General features: G+C 34.2%; 1 protein-coding gene across 1 annotated transcript in view; it reads left to right on the top strand.

Moving 5' to 3' along the window:
* The window catches only part of LOC129218063 (fibroblast growth factor receptor-like 1), a 246,260-nt gene that overhangs the window by 164,670 nt on the left and 67,870 nt on the right, over positions 1 to 13,720 (top strand). Inside the window, exon 3 of the mRNA XM_054852251.1 lies at positions 9,314 to 9,598. Coding sequence (XP_054708226.1) covers positions 9,314 to 9,598 — 285 coding nt within the window. The remainder of the gene's footprint in view (positions 1 to 9,313; positions 9,599 to 13,720) is intronic.

Below are 13,720 nucleotides of genomic sequence, written 5' to 3'. Positions count from 1 at the left end.
GCGTCACTTAAATTCCGAATTATATTCAAAAATTAGAGAGTAAAGAGAGCTGAAAAGTTGCACCACTCCCCCCCCCCAACCCCCACATAAAAAAATGAATGGATTCATTGAATATGCCCAAAATGTTTTCTTTTTTTATCGAAGCTTTTCGTGCAAGTGACTTACGTAAAATCTTCAGATAAATCAATAGTGATAACGTCCATGTATAAATAAACGAAATTTATAACTGCAAACTTGGTTACACTTCTTGAAAATGAAGCATAAAAATAGACAAATTATAGATCCATTTCAAAATGTTTACACAAGAAACAAATGAGTTGTTATTTTAAAGGAAAAACAACTCAAATGCGATAGATATATTTGGACTGACGTTATATTTCTTTGGACTGTGTTGCGCATTTCGCATCTTCAAGTAATCCACTTGGACTGAGAAACAAAAGTATACTATGGAAAAATGAATTGTCAGGTATAAATGCAAAACGAATGCTTTCAGAAATTGTAAAAAATAAACTAAAATTATAGAATAACATTAACAATCTTATTCGGCCTACAAGGTTGTAGTTACGACCTTATATCTTTATTCTCTGTTTATTATTTTATTTTGTTTATTTTTTAATGAATTATAATTAAAAAATGTATCTATTCGTTTAGAAAGATAAAATCACTGACATAAAATAATTATATAATATTTTATGTCAGTACTCCAATAATAAAAATATCGCGTACCAAAAGCGTTACTTAAATACATAAACTTTGCTTGATTTTGACTGAGAGCCAACACGGATGTTAGCCCATAAAAGCTCCGAATATTTCCTCAGGCATAGGCGTACACACGCCGGTGAATTTTTAAAATTATAAGTTTTAATTCAAATATTAGGCACATGAAGCCCTGCCCAAAAGGGTTGAAGCTACTTGAAAAGACTTCCCTGGAACATTCTCAATCCAAAAGTGTTAAGGGGGACAAGAAAGTAATGTCGCTTTTTTTTTTCTTTCAAAAAAAAAATATGTTTTTACATAAACTTTTATTTTCAATCAACTATGTAATTATCCTCCTTTATCAATAACCTTTTGACATCCAGTATGCAAAGTTTCAATCGCGAATAGATAAAAATCAATTGATTTTTGGAGCAAAATATCAAATTGGCATCTTGGATACAAGCCTAGTTTTCAAGTTTCTGTTTCACAGAGAGTGTTTTAATGAACGACAGAATGGGAAATCAGATAGCGCAATATGTGGGAAGAATATTTCCACTTATCAGCAGATAATGAGTGACCAGGAAACATGATAATGCAAGATAACACCTCTGAAGAAGAACCCTTAAAAAAATAATGAGCTGTGTTGGGGTGCTTCGCCCATCATACGCACCTGACATTGCACCATCTGATTTCCCATTATTCTGATCTATATGTGAAAAATTTGAAAATTTACTCGATATCCGAAACGCCATCTCCAGATATTTTGCATAAAGACCTATAAATTTCTATCAATATCCGATTGAAAATATGTGCACTAGGGCAACGGCAGCAGTCACAGACTTCCTTAAGACATTGCTCTCGGTTTAACTCAATTTTCAGACCCTTTTAATGTATTTAGACTTTTTAAACAATGTTCTCTTCATACAACAACATTTCATCTAACGTTTGTCTGCTTCTGGATCATCTGAATTAGTTACATCTATTAGCTCAACTTCGAAAAAAGGTAGAACCCCCAGTTACAGACACCGAAAAATCTGATGATACCCAGTAACAGACAGGATGGGGAAAGGATAAGTTATAGACAAAATTCCCCTTTTCCCTTCAAAATATGCAAAAGTTCTTTAATTTTAGAACTAAAACCTTATTAAATTCAAATGAACACGAAACACCAGCTGACCTCGTGGTGGCTGTTCATAACCTTCCACCACCGTCTTGTAAATACCAACTGGCTCATAAAAATCACTCTGATAATACTAGATGGCTGCACCGTATTCATGGGTCACAGCAACATCAGTTTTAACCGTCTAACAAGCTTATTATTACCCAAAATTATGAATGTCTGTTACTGGACCCTTGTCTGTTTTTGGTGACCTTAAACTACACGACAAAAGGTTGTTGATAACGAGGGTAATTACATCGCTGATTAGAAATAAAAACTTTAAAAAATATATGTTTGAAAAAACAATCTTTATCCTGGTTCCCCTAATAGATACATCGACCCTGGACAGACATACAAACAGTCGAGAAGAGATGTCCAGACAGACGCGCATACATTTGAATGATGACGAATTTACCAAACTTGCTGCGGCGATTAAGTGACAACTTTACGATATATTGCCTAATTTTCTACTGTTTCAGAGCATAAAATTCCCGGACAACATGTGGATACAAATTTCAATTAATTAATCCTTTGCTTAAAACTTAAGAAGTGTGTTTAGAAATGTGTTCCGTTGAATATTCCAAATCCAATCGCACATTTCTCAACCACGGACAGAAAGTCAGACGTACAGATTTTTAGAAAACGAGCTGATGTGTGCATCACGTAACTTCCTTTTACGCCAATTTAATGATAATAGCGCCTTGGAGTAAGCAAGGAAACACTAAATATTTTCACCCCTAGTTTCTTGCGAACCGAAGCAAAAAAAAAAAGTTTTACACAGATTTATCCCCCCATTGTTGGCAATTTTAATGTGATTCAGTGGTTAACTCTTTAAATATCACCAATATTGACCGAATTAAAACCAGATTAAAAAATTAAAAAAAAAAAGAAGAAATTGCCAAATTTTTCGCCAAGTTTGGGGCAAAACTTGGCGGCCAAAAGCTTGACGATTTATCGCTAAGTGTTTGGCAAGATATAATACTACTTGAGTTAGCACTGAAATTAACAATGATTTCCCCCCAAAAAGGGGCAAAAGACTTCCTTAGAAACATCCGAATGCAACCAAAAAGGAAGGTGCACAACTAGACCCCACTAGGAGTCTACGTACCAAATTACACCTTTCTAGAACATTCCGTTTTTGAGTTATGCGAGATACATACGTACATACGCACATACATACGTACATACGGACGTCACAAGAAAACTCGTTGTAATAAACTCGGGGATTGTCAAAATGGATATTTCGGGTGTCTGTACGTTCCTAGGCATATATCCACGTGTGATCGGGTAGAAAAAAATCTCAACATTCATTCGAGGGTGAGCAAAATGGAAATTAAGGCCGATTTTTGAGTGAAATTTTTTTCGCGAATACAATACTTACTTTTTTTGTAAAAGGAAGTAAAAATAGAAAATACGTAGCTACAAGTTTATTTTTCCTAAATTGTTGGCGTCATTGCGCTAAACGTGCAGTATATGAAATAAAACGATTTTGATGGCAAAATCTGCAGCAAATATTGCAATTTTGAGTGAATTTTTTGGTCGCATTATTTTGTAATTTGTGGTGAAACACATGTAGTGAAATTAAATTCAAGTCATAGACAAGTAGGTGCTCCTGAAAAGTAATCAAATAACAATGTACAGCATTCTTTCAACCAACACAGTCAAAACAAATCCGAAGTTTTAAATAAATATTAATTCTGAAATATCCATTTGGTTAACGTTCCTAATTATGTATTCCACGCATATCGAAATCATTTACTCAGCTTCCTGCATAAAAATTCAACTTCTGGCGAAACGAAGCTTCAAATTCTCTTGTCTCAATTACTTCCACTTCACACAATTTAGGTAATGGAAGTTAATAAATTGCTCTTCAACGCAAAAGCATCCACTTTTCATAATTTCATGTATAGCACACTAACAACTACGTTTTCTTTATCGTCCTACTAGATTTAATTATTTAATTAGAAGCTATCTTCTTCATTGATAAAATTCTCTTCTCACAATTAATGATAATTTGAGGACACTGCTTGGTTTTGTCAGGAATAAAATGCTACTATTACAATAGACGATTATAACGTTTTAGGTGAGCATTTATTTTAGGATTATAATACAGAGATCATTGTGTTTCACTAATATTGCAAAACAAATTAAATTGATATTAAGTTGACTACATAATACAAATAAAACGCTAGATAATGAAGAAAAAAAATCTTAGCAAACATCGGCATTAGGATCAAGTATTCTGCAGAAGTAGAAAACTTTTAACATTTAGTCTTACTGCACAAGGCGGTTTTTTCTTATTTTAGTTTTCCCGTTTTTTTTTTTTTCCTGTGCATCGAATTATCATAATTTTATATATAGCACACTAGCAACTACACTTCTTTCATCGTCCTACTAGATTTAATTAGAAGCTATCTTCTTCATTTATAAAACTCTCTTCTCACAATTAATGGTAATTTGAGGAGAAAGTAGTTTTATCAGGATGAAATGCCATCATTACATTCGAGGTTTGTAACTTTTTAGGTAAATGCTTAGTATTTTAATGATTATAAGACAGGTATTATTGTGTTTCACTTATATTACAAAACTAATTGAAGTAAGATTAAATTGAACACGTAAAAATGAAGTGATAGATTTTTAAAAAATAGAAAAGGCTTAGGGGAAGCTGCTGTACCCACGGACGGTTGTACCTACGGACATTGGTCGGGAAATTCCGGGTATCGTCAAGAGAGATCTTAATTGGGGTTCAACGTGTGTGTCACATCCCTCTCCTGTACCTCAGGAAGTTTCAACGCCATCAAACGAGCATTTAAGATTCTATCACATTTTTTCGGTTTTAGTAGGATCTAAGAAAAAAAAACATGAGCAATTTCTTTTTTTTTTTTTTTTTGTCCGTCGTGGATTGTATTCTTCATTTTTGTTGTAGGTATCATGATTCCCTATACGTTGAAAATTTTGTTTCTGAGTTTTAATGTTGTAAAACTGTGGTCCTGTCAATGTGACTGGCTTGCAAAACCAAAATAGCGTACCTTTGTACCAAAGGACACTAGAATGCTTCAGTTCCCAATCATAATTTTAAAATCTTAACAGTTACATTTTATTGACATTAAAACATTCCCTAAAACACCATACATTTTGCACTCTTTCAAGCCATAAATATAGGGTTTGATGGGCAAAACATTTAAACGAATTTTTTAGAACAAATTGATTAATAAACACCATATCCATTTACTATCAACAATCATTAATTTTCCATTTAGTTAATTAAATAGAGACTACAAAATTGAACCCCCTTTGCAATCATTTACATCAGCTTTAATTAAGAAAAAAGTGCCCTATAAAAAAAAAGGAGTTTCTCTATCACTTGCGTAAAAACTCGAGCTCAGGTCACTGCATCGCTTTCTGTAGAATGTATTAGTCATGTCACATGACAACAGGAACTTTCTATTGTTTTTTGAGCGAAATCTTTTACTTTTTCTACTAAAAAGATTTTTTATGCTTTCAAAAAATGTGAATTAACTTACCCTATTATACCTGAAGCAATGAATTTCCAAAGATAGATGTGCGCAGTTAATTACCTTAACATTTATAAATTTCAGTCATTAAAACTCTTATTATATGCTAAAGAGTTCTCTCCTTTTCGTAAATTTAGAAGTCTTAATCTGTATTTCCATGAAAGATCGTTTTCTGAGTTTTACATAAAGTAAGAAACATTGTCCGGACTTATGACAAATACGGCGTTCTCGTTTATGAAGTGTGTGCAATTGTTCCGAGACAGGATGCTTGTGCGTCCTTTTTAAATTTCCTGTTAACAAAGTGAGTGGAAAAAAAGGGGGGAGGGATAAATGTGCTTTTTTATGCTGCGTACTTATGGGGAGAAAATAATACTTCTTTTGTCATTTTAATTAAAAACTTCAAGGATTGTTTAGTAGACGGTTTGAAATATTAGGTTTTTGTACGTTCTTAAATTGTGGAAAGTGTTCTCTTAAAAGGTGAGGTTTAGGTGCATAATTCATAAAAATGCAAAAAATTATAAAAATGTGTAGATTCGCTAATCCAAAATTTTCGCAACATGCGAAAAAAATGTATATTACTAAGTTATAAAGAGTTTGTGAAAATAGAAATTTTCAGAATTGAAGAAAACAGATCGGTTTTTCTTTATGAAACTAGAAAATCGTCCGTCAAGATATGACGGGTGAAAATTGCTTCTACATTTGAAAAAAGCAATTACCTGTTTGGTGATATTTTGATAGTTGAAATTTTAACCCTAACTCTAGTGGATTAACCCTAAACTCCAGTAGATTGCATGCATTGTTGACCCCTTTTCCGTTACTTCATTCCTCCGAAATGAGTCTTATCAGTAAAACAGTTGATTTATCGGATCCAGTTCAGCCTTGTAAGAATAAATCATTTCCCTGCATGTCAAACATTACCAAAACATGTTATCAAATTATCATGCCATAGCGCGAGTTTCATTGTTGGTGACGTCAGGAGCTTCACTCGATCATTGTCTTTTATGTATATGAGGATGTTTTCGCTTTTTTAAAGTTGGTATAAATAGCACTCAAAATATAGTTGTTTATTACTATTTTTAACGTGCTTTACTTACGCTCACCAAATCTAACCAAATCTTCTCAAAGCACAGCAGCTCTGATTATTATATAAATGAAGCATCGTCTGAAAGAGCACGAAAATTATGTTAAACATGAAGAACTTGCTCGTTCATTCATCGCTCAGCATTGTTGGACTTCTGGTCAATGTTTTGATTTTTCATCTGCTAAGATTATTTGTAAATGTTCTTCGGTTTATGACCTCGATTTCTGGGAAGCTTACTACATTTGGAAAAATTCTCATTCTCTTGTCAATGATTTTTCAAGTACTCCATTTTTTCATGATATTTGAAAGCAATTTCTATAATTGCTTTTTCGGTTTCTTCGTTGTCTCTCACTCTTTTTGTTTCCTGGCTTCTGATAGGTTGTCTCTCCCCCTTGCTCTGAGCCCGGGGTTGATATGCTGTTTGCTGATTGGCTGTTTGTTGTCTTGTATCCTGAATTCCTATTGGTTGGCCCTCTTTGGTATAAATACCGGTGTCCACGTGGTTGTTGTTAGTTCTCTCGCGACTTTCGGTTGCGTTGGTGAGCTTTTTGCACTGATGAAGAGGCTCCATAGTAGCCTTGAAATAGCTATATGCTGTATTTTCTTCAAAATTTGTGCTTTTATTTACTTTGCTTTATCACTTTAATCATATTTATTATATAATTTATTTTTAACGCAGCATGGGGAGCATTTAGCACTCTGCCTTGAAAAGGAATATTCAAAACAAGAAAAATTGCACCAAATGACACAGACATACTCTAAGAATGCTGGTTATTTATTTAAAAGATATTGTACTTTCATCCAATATAACAGTTGATTTGTTTTTTCACTGCGGTTGCGTCTTGGTTTTTCTTCTTTTAGGATAAAAATAAATTAGGATAAAAAATTAATTCAGGGCTTTGCACGACGATCTGGATCTGGTTTCGGATGTATGTAAAGTATAGAAAGGAAATTCGCTTATCAGCTTAAGAGTTAATTCTATGTTCGCACGTTGACGATTACTACCTTTTTTTTTCTTCCGTAAGTAAGCTTTTTTTACATAAATTTCATTGAATTTTCTTTAGCTTCTACTTCTTAAAACGTATTGATACTAAGCCAAAATTATGACCTTAAGCAAACTATAATTACGTTCTTCATAAAACTTGATGTTGGGTTCTCAGTAAAGATTTGAACTGATACTTTGGGGCCATTCATAAATTACGTAAGGATGATTTTGGCAATTTTCGACCCTTCCCCCTATTCTTACGAAAGATTTCTTTTCGTTTTTCAAAATAATAAAATGTAGTAAAATATCAGTTTCACTAAAACTCCCAGTTTTTTTTTTTTTTCAAATATATTGTATGATACGACACTAATTAAAAATAAAACATGCCATACATAGTGCGGTTCTTTTTCTTATATTTTACACTATTCATTTTTTGCCAAACAAGTAAGAAACCGCTCATCCTAACACGCTTTTTACCTTCCAGGCGCATTTAAAATATGATCCCTGCAAAACCACTTGTACGCGCGATTTGGAAAATATTACATAAGAATGGGTTTGACTCCCCCCCCCCCTCAAAGTAAGGGTATGTATAGATTTGTCTAACCCCTCCCCCTCTGGAGCTTCACGTAATTAATGAATGTCCACTTATATTTAGCTTAACTTTTTACAAAGGAGAACTAGCTTCCTTCCGCATGAAAACGTGATTGAGTGAAAGGTAGCAGATAGAAATGTCATTAATGAATTTAGAGTTTTGAAACATGCAAGCTGAATTATAGAATTATAGGATTTACTCCCCCTCCTATCTTCAGTAATACGAACAAACGAGCATGAAATCTGTTAAATCTAAGACCAGTTTACCAAGGATGAAACAGGCGAAACTTCTCGAAACACAAGGAATGAATAACTGAATTCGATGGCTTTATATTTAGTAAACTTAGGGATATGAAGGTTTTGCATTGAAAAAAAATTAACCATTAAAATGCGAAATAAATCGTTGAAAACTAGAATTTCAAACATTTTTATTGATACAATGGCGCAGTTCAACGTTAACACCAGAATCGCATGTTGCTTGCAAGTAAAGCATGAGAAACCATAGAAGAAAACTTGAAGATGAGCACACAGCTTTGATTTTTAGGCTCAAAAACTTCCACTGTTAAGTCAGTTATAACTGAGCTTCGATACTTCTACAGCATTAATAATACATATGTCTATAGTACAGCTTTTCGGAACTGTTAAGTTTAAAACGGTTTTAAAATATTTTTTAGCAATAGTTGCGCTGAAACAAACCTTCCCCCGAGGCATCTGAAAAACGAACAGAATTGCATTTTGCGGTGGATAGAAAAGAGTAAATTCTAAAAAAAATTGTGACGACAATGAGCAAGATCTTAAATTTAAAACTAATATATAGATAAGGTTCAATCTATGATTAAAATGAAAAAAACTTGATAAAGCACATCGTGCCAAGAAAAGGCTGCAAATAGTTATTTAAAAGCTACGACAGAGCCTCTTCATTAGTGGAAAAGTGCTCAACACGTAAGAAAAAATGCTTTTGAGCACTTTTTTTTTCTTGTAGAGTACTTTTGCAGTGATTAAGAGGTTCTATTTTAGCCTTGAAATATGTATATTTGCAGCATTGTTTTTACAATTTGGGCTTTATGTAAGAAATAATAATCAGAATTTGGCACAAAGTTTTTTTTTATAAATTTTCATGTAAGGTTCATTCTACTTAGGAAAGGTAAAAATACTTCTTTCAATGCATTCCTAACATACTACTTTGGGTTTCCACAGATTAATGTATCTAGCTTCCAACTAAAATATTTGTCGACATCTCACTTAACTTTCATTTAAGTTACATTTTTTTCTTTTTGCATTTTCAGGCCCACCACGGTTACTACCTGAAGCATATGATCTTGAACGAATAGTCCCGGAGGGAACGACTGTTCAACTTCCATGTCCAATCGAAGCCGATCCGGACACATTATTTTTTGAGTGGTACCGCAATAGGCAACCCTTGGATGCCTTCGCTGATGAAAGATTTCGCATACAAGGAAATGGTGTCCTGAGAATCAAGTCTGTGATACCCGAAGACACGGGACTTTTCGTTTGCAGAGCTGTGAATGGATTTGGGAAAGCAGATGTCAATGTTACTCTAATCGTATTGGGTAAGTAGCCACAAAGTGGAATTTACCTTTATTTTGAGAATTAAAATAGTGTCCCCGTTTGTTGAGAAAACAAGCATAGTACTATGAGCTAAATCGGTATGTTCAGACCCCTGTTAAACACCAGAAAAATGTTTAAAAAGTAAAATTTTAATTATTTTTCTATGAAAGTAAGTACGTCACTTAATGTAGCAACCACTAAGAAAAAGCATGGAAGATGGATTGCTTTAGAGACAAAAAATATATAATTATACAACCTTACAAATATACAGGGTGTATTAGTACAGCGTTTACGGATTTTCAGGGCAAATAGAGTACACCTAGACGATGAAAAATCACACGGCAATGCATGGTCGGAAACGCTTTCCTCACGCGATAGTGACGACACAAAGCACAAGAAAGACAAGACACGAATAAGAGGAGAAAACATGTTTTTTATTTTTAATAAAGCAAAAATGCTGGTAAGTTTTTATCTGGTGTACACGATAAATGTCATTATGTAAACCGAAGCATCAGATGACGGTGCATGCGGTTTTTGTTGCCACTCTCACTTTGACGTTCAATCTTCAATGCGCCGGACACGTGAAGTACACTGTTAAAACTACAGGTTGCGTTTGGCACCTGTCGGGGGTGAAACGCTTGTTCACCAGCGACACCCGATAGAGAGCCGAAATTGCACCCTTAGCAAGGGTGAAAAACTGACTCCCTTCACCCAACGTGCAGCGTAGGTGAAAAGATGGTACCCTAGGTGAGAAAAATGGCACCTTTATTGCTTCCTATAGGGATTCCCCCCCCCCCTGTGTTGTGTGCGTTTTTGAATACAATTGTGTTTTATTTATTTTGATTTATATATACGAAGGCATTTGATCACATTTCAACTTTCGAACATAGTTTACAAGTGTTCATGACTTTAATTTGTCTGTTCGTGCGCTAACTTTCTTATATTCACACTTGGATTGCTCAGAAATTAATATGTTGTTGACAACTTTTACTGCATGATCCGTACTGAAAATGAACAGGGAAGGTATTTATCAATCATTTGCCGGAACAACCAGAAATATTACGTAACATTAGATTATAATCATAAGAAAATAAAAGCGTTTCATAAACGTTTAAAATTTTAATCGAGCGTAACTTATCAATACTTATTATAAGATTCGATATTTGAGTATCCTTATGCGTACAAGATAAATTCTAATTTAAAAGCCCTTCTTTCCAATGTCAAGTTTTCCGTCAGATTAAAAATAAAAACGAGCAGATAACTACATTAGCTTCATGCAATAACGCCTGAGAAAGATACGTTAACCAAAACACGATATGAAACTCATGAGTCAAACGCTAAGTGAGAGATTTCTTTTCACGCAGTTTTTTTTTCCTCCGCCTTTGCTGCTCTGTTCGTTTCCACTACGTAATTTCATTGAGAAGAAATAGACATTGGTATATAGGCTGTTTACGTCGATGCATTTTTATTCCGGAATTAGCAATTCAATTATCAGCTGATTTAAACGTTTTTATTTTTAATGTTGTTGTTCAAGATAGTACTGATAGATAGTTTTAGGTAACAGTTTTGCAGGATATAAATAACAAGACATTAAATGTTTAATAAGGTAAACGGAACAATAAGAGTTGTCAACATACTTTAAACACTTTAAATATGTTCGAAAGTTCTGAGAGCTATAATATGATCAAATGCCTTTACTTACGCGAGATTTCGAAGATTAATCCACGAAATTTTCAGTTTTGTACTTCATTCAATGTGAAAGTAAATTTCGTTGCAACTTCCTTCGTTCGCCATTCAAACTGGAGTTGTCGTTGGACGATAAGTCAGAGCGCATGCGCAAGGAGTCGCTCTCCTATTGAATGGTCTTTAATCACTTTTGTTGACGTCGTTCACCCACTGAGGAACCAAAAGCACCTTAACGACACTTCCTAGCCTCTGTTTCACCCAGATACACCGTTTTTTCACCCTTGGGTGAAATTCTTTACCCCTGTGGAACTCCTGGTTTTAACAGTGTATGCATCACGGCCCAGGGTCGTAATTTCAAACATCTACTTTGATGACGGTCGTTGGCTCCTTTATGTTCTTTTTTCGTAGTTTTTTGCTGTACTAAGGATAATAAACATGTTTTCTTCTCTTATTCGTCACTTGTCTTTTTGGTAATTTGTGTCGTCACTACCGCTCCAGGAAAACGTTTCCGACCATGCATTGCTATGCGGTTTCTCATCATCTAGGTGTTCTCTATCTGTCCTGAAAGTCTATAAACGCTGTACTGATACACCCTGTGTAACCTTTTTCTTCCTTAGAAACTCTTAGAAATGGGGAAGTTGCAACCTATTAATTGTTCATATTTTGGCTATTGGATATTGTTAATTGACCCTCAAAACTAAAAAATTCACCATCGCCGAATTTTAAAACACCGTGGTTGATTTTTAATGAATTTTTAAAAATCCACGCGCAAAATTGCGCTTTTCTGAAACGTCACGAGCCTACGTCACAGGGCGCGAATGGGCAGCCTTCCGCCAAAGATCCCTTGTTTTCGCTAGGGACATTTTGAGCGCGCTGATATTTATATTTTTTAGAAATTCAATAATCCTTTTGAACACACTATGGAGACTGGATTCGTTAAAGCACAATCTAAATAATCTTCCTCATGTAACATCAATGATGATATTCGAATATTTCCGAAAAGGATGAGAGGTTTAATGTTCCAGAAACGCGAGGAGTTAAATGCGAGGATATAAGCCTTTTACGTTTCGTCTTCGAAGTCGAATGCGTGACCTTCGGCTTCTCCCCTATCGGAAGAGCGCATGACGTCACTTCCTATGCCATTTGACGTCACAAGCGTTTGAACTTTAAAAATTAATTAAAAAAAAACTACTTATCATATCGAAAAAATTTTTCACCTATGATGTTCATACATGTTACTCTATCATATCAAAATAAAATTGAAAAATCGAAAACTTCTCTATTGTGCTTACTTTTTTTGAAACAAAAAAGTAACGTTCGATCAAGTTTTTGAAATAGACTGCCCAATCCCTCACCAATCAGATGAAGAACGAATTTTCAACTGTTATTCAAATCACAGAATAAACACTACAAATTAAAATAATGATTACTAATTGTTTTTCGTTAGAGTGAAGCACCGTTTATACCTTTCTCTTTTATACGTTTTTATCAATTATACGTTTTTTAAAATTGGTCCCTGCAAAGTCTAATACACATTAACCTAGACCTATTATACGTTTTTTCGTTTGTACGCTTTTTTCATACAGTCCCTTCAAAAACGTATAAACGGTGCTTCACTGTATATATCAGGAATCAGAGTTAATTTTACTTTTGTTATTGCAAACTGTTGCATATTTACATATGAAGATGTTACATGTTGTTCTTATATCATCGTATACAGATAAAATGGTTTATATATAAAAAAAATGTTCAAATTGACAAGACCATTTTTTTCTTTACTTTTTAATATTACAGCCGAGTAGTGAAGTTAAAAAAAAAAAACTTCATTAAAAATAAGAAAATATATTTTTGAAATTTAATGAAATTATGTATTAAAATCTCACTGCCCAGACCTGCACTGTTATAACCAGAGGTGCCATATAGGAGCGAATTTCCGCCTTAGGGTGCAAAGACGGAACCACAGGGAGACATGGAGGATAGGAAATATTGTTCCGATATCTCTTAGCACCTCAGTGGATGAAAGAAGGTAATGAAAGGCCATCAGCCCACTCAGTAGCCAATAGCTGAATCTTTTCCCTTCGAAAAGGTGTCCCGCTCGCACATGCGCTGTGCGTTCCGGTATAAGTTCAGTTTAGCCACTTTAATGGCGGACGACGATGCTGCAACAAAGTTGTTGATACATTAAATTTTCACATTGAATAGACAACGAAACTGGATTAAAATTCAACATTTCTGTGATAAACCTTCAAAAACTTGCGTAAGTACAGGCTTTTAATTATGGTGTAACATTTAAGGCTTTCCAACACGCTTTTAGTGTTTTCAGAGTTGTGTTTCAACAAAGTAAACTGAGTATTACTTATTGTTTATAGTTAACCGTTTTAACATAGTGATGTATGGCTTTTTGTATCATGTGTAATAATATATGGTGTTACTTGTTT

This window comes from Uloborus diversus, chromosome 3 (genome assembly GCF_026930045.1).
Source record: "Uloborus diversus isolate 005 chromosome 3, Udiv.v.3.1, whole genome shotgun sequence".
NCBI lineage: Eukaryota > Metazoa > Arthropoda > Arachnida > Araneae > Uloboridae > Uloborus > Uloborus diversus.
This window is presented reverse-complemented; position numbering and strand designations above follow the sequence as displayed.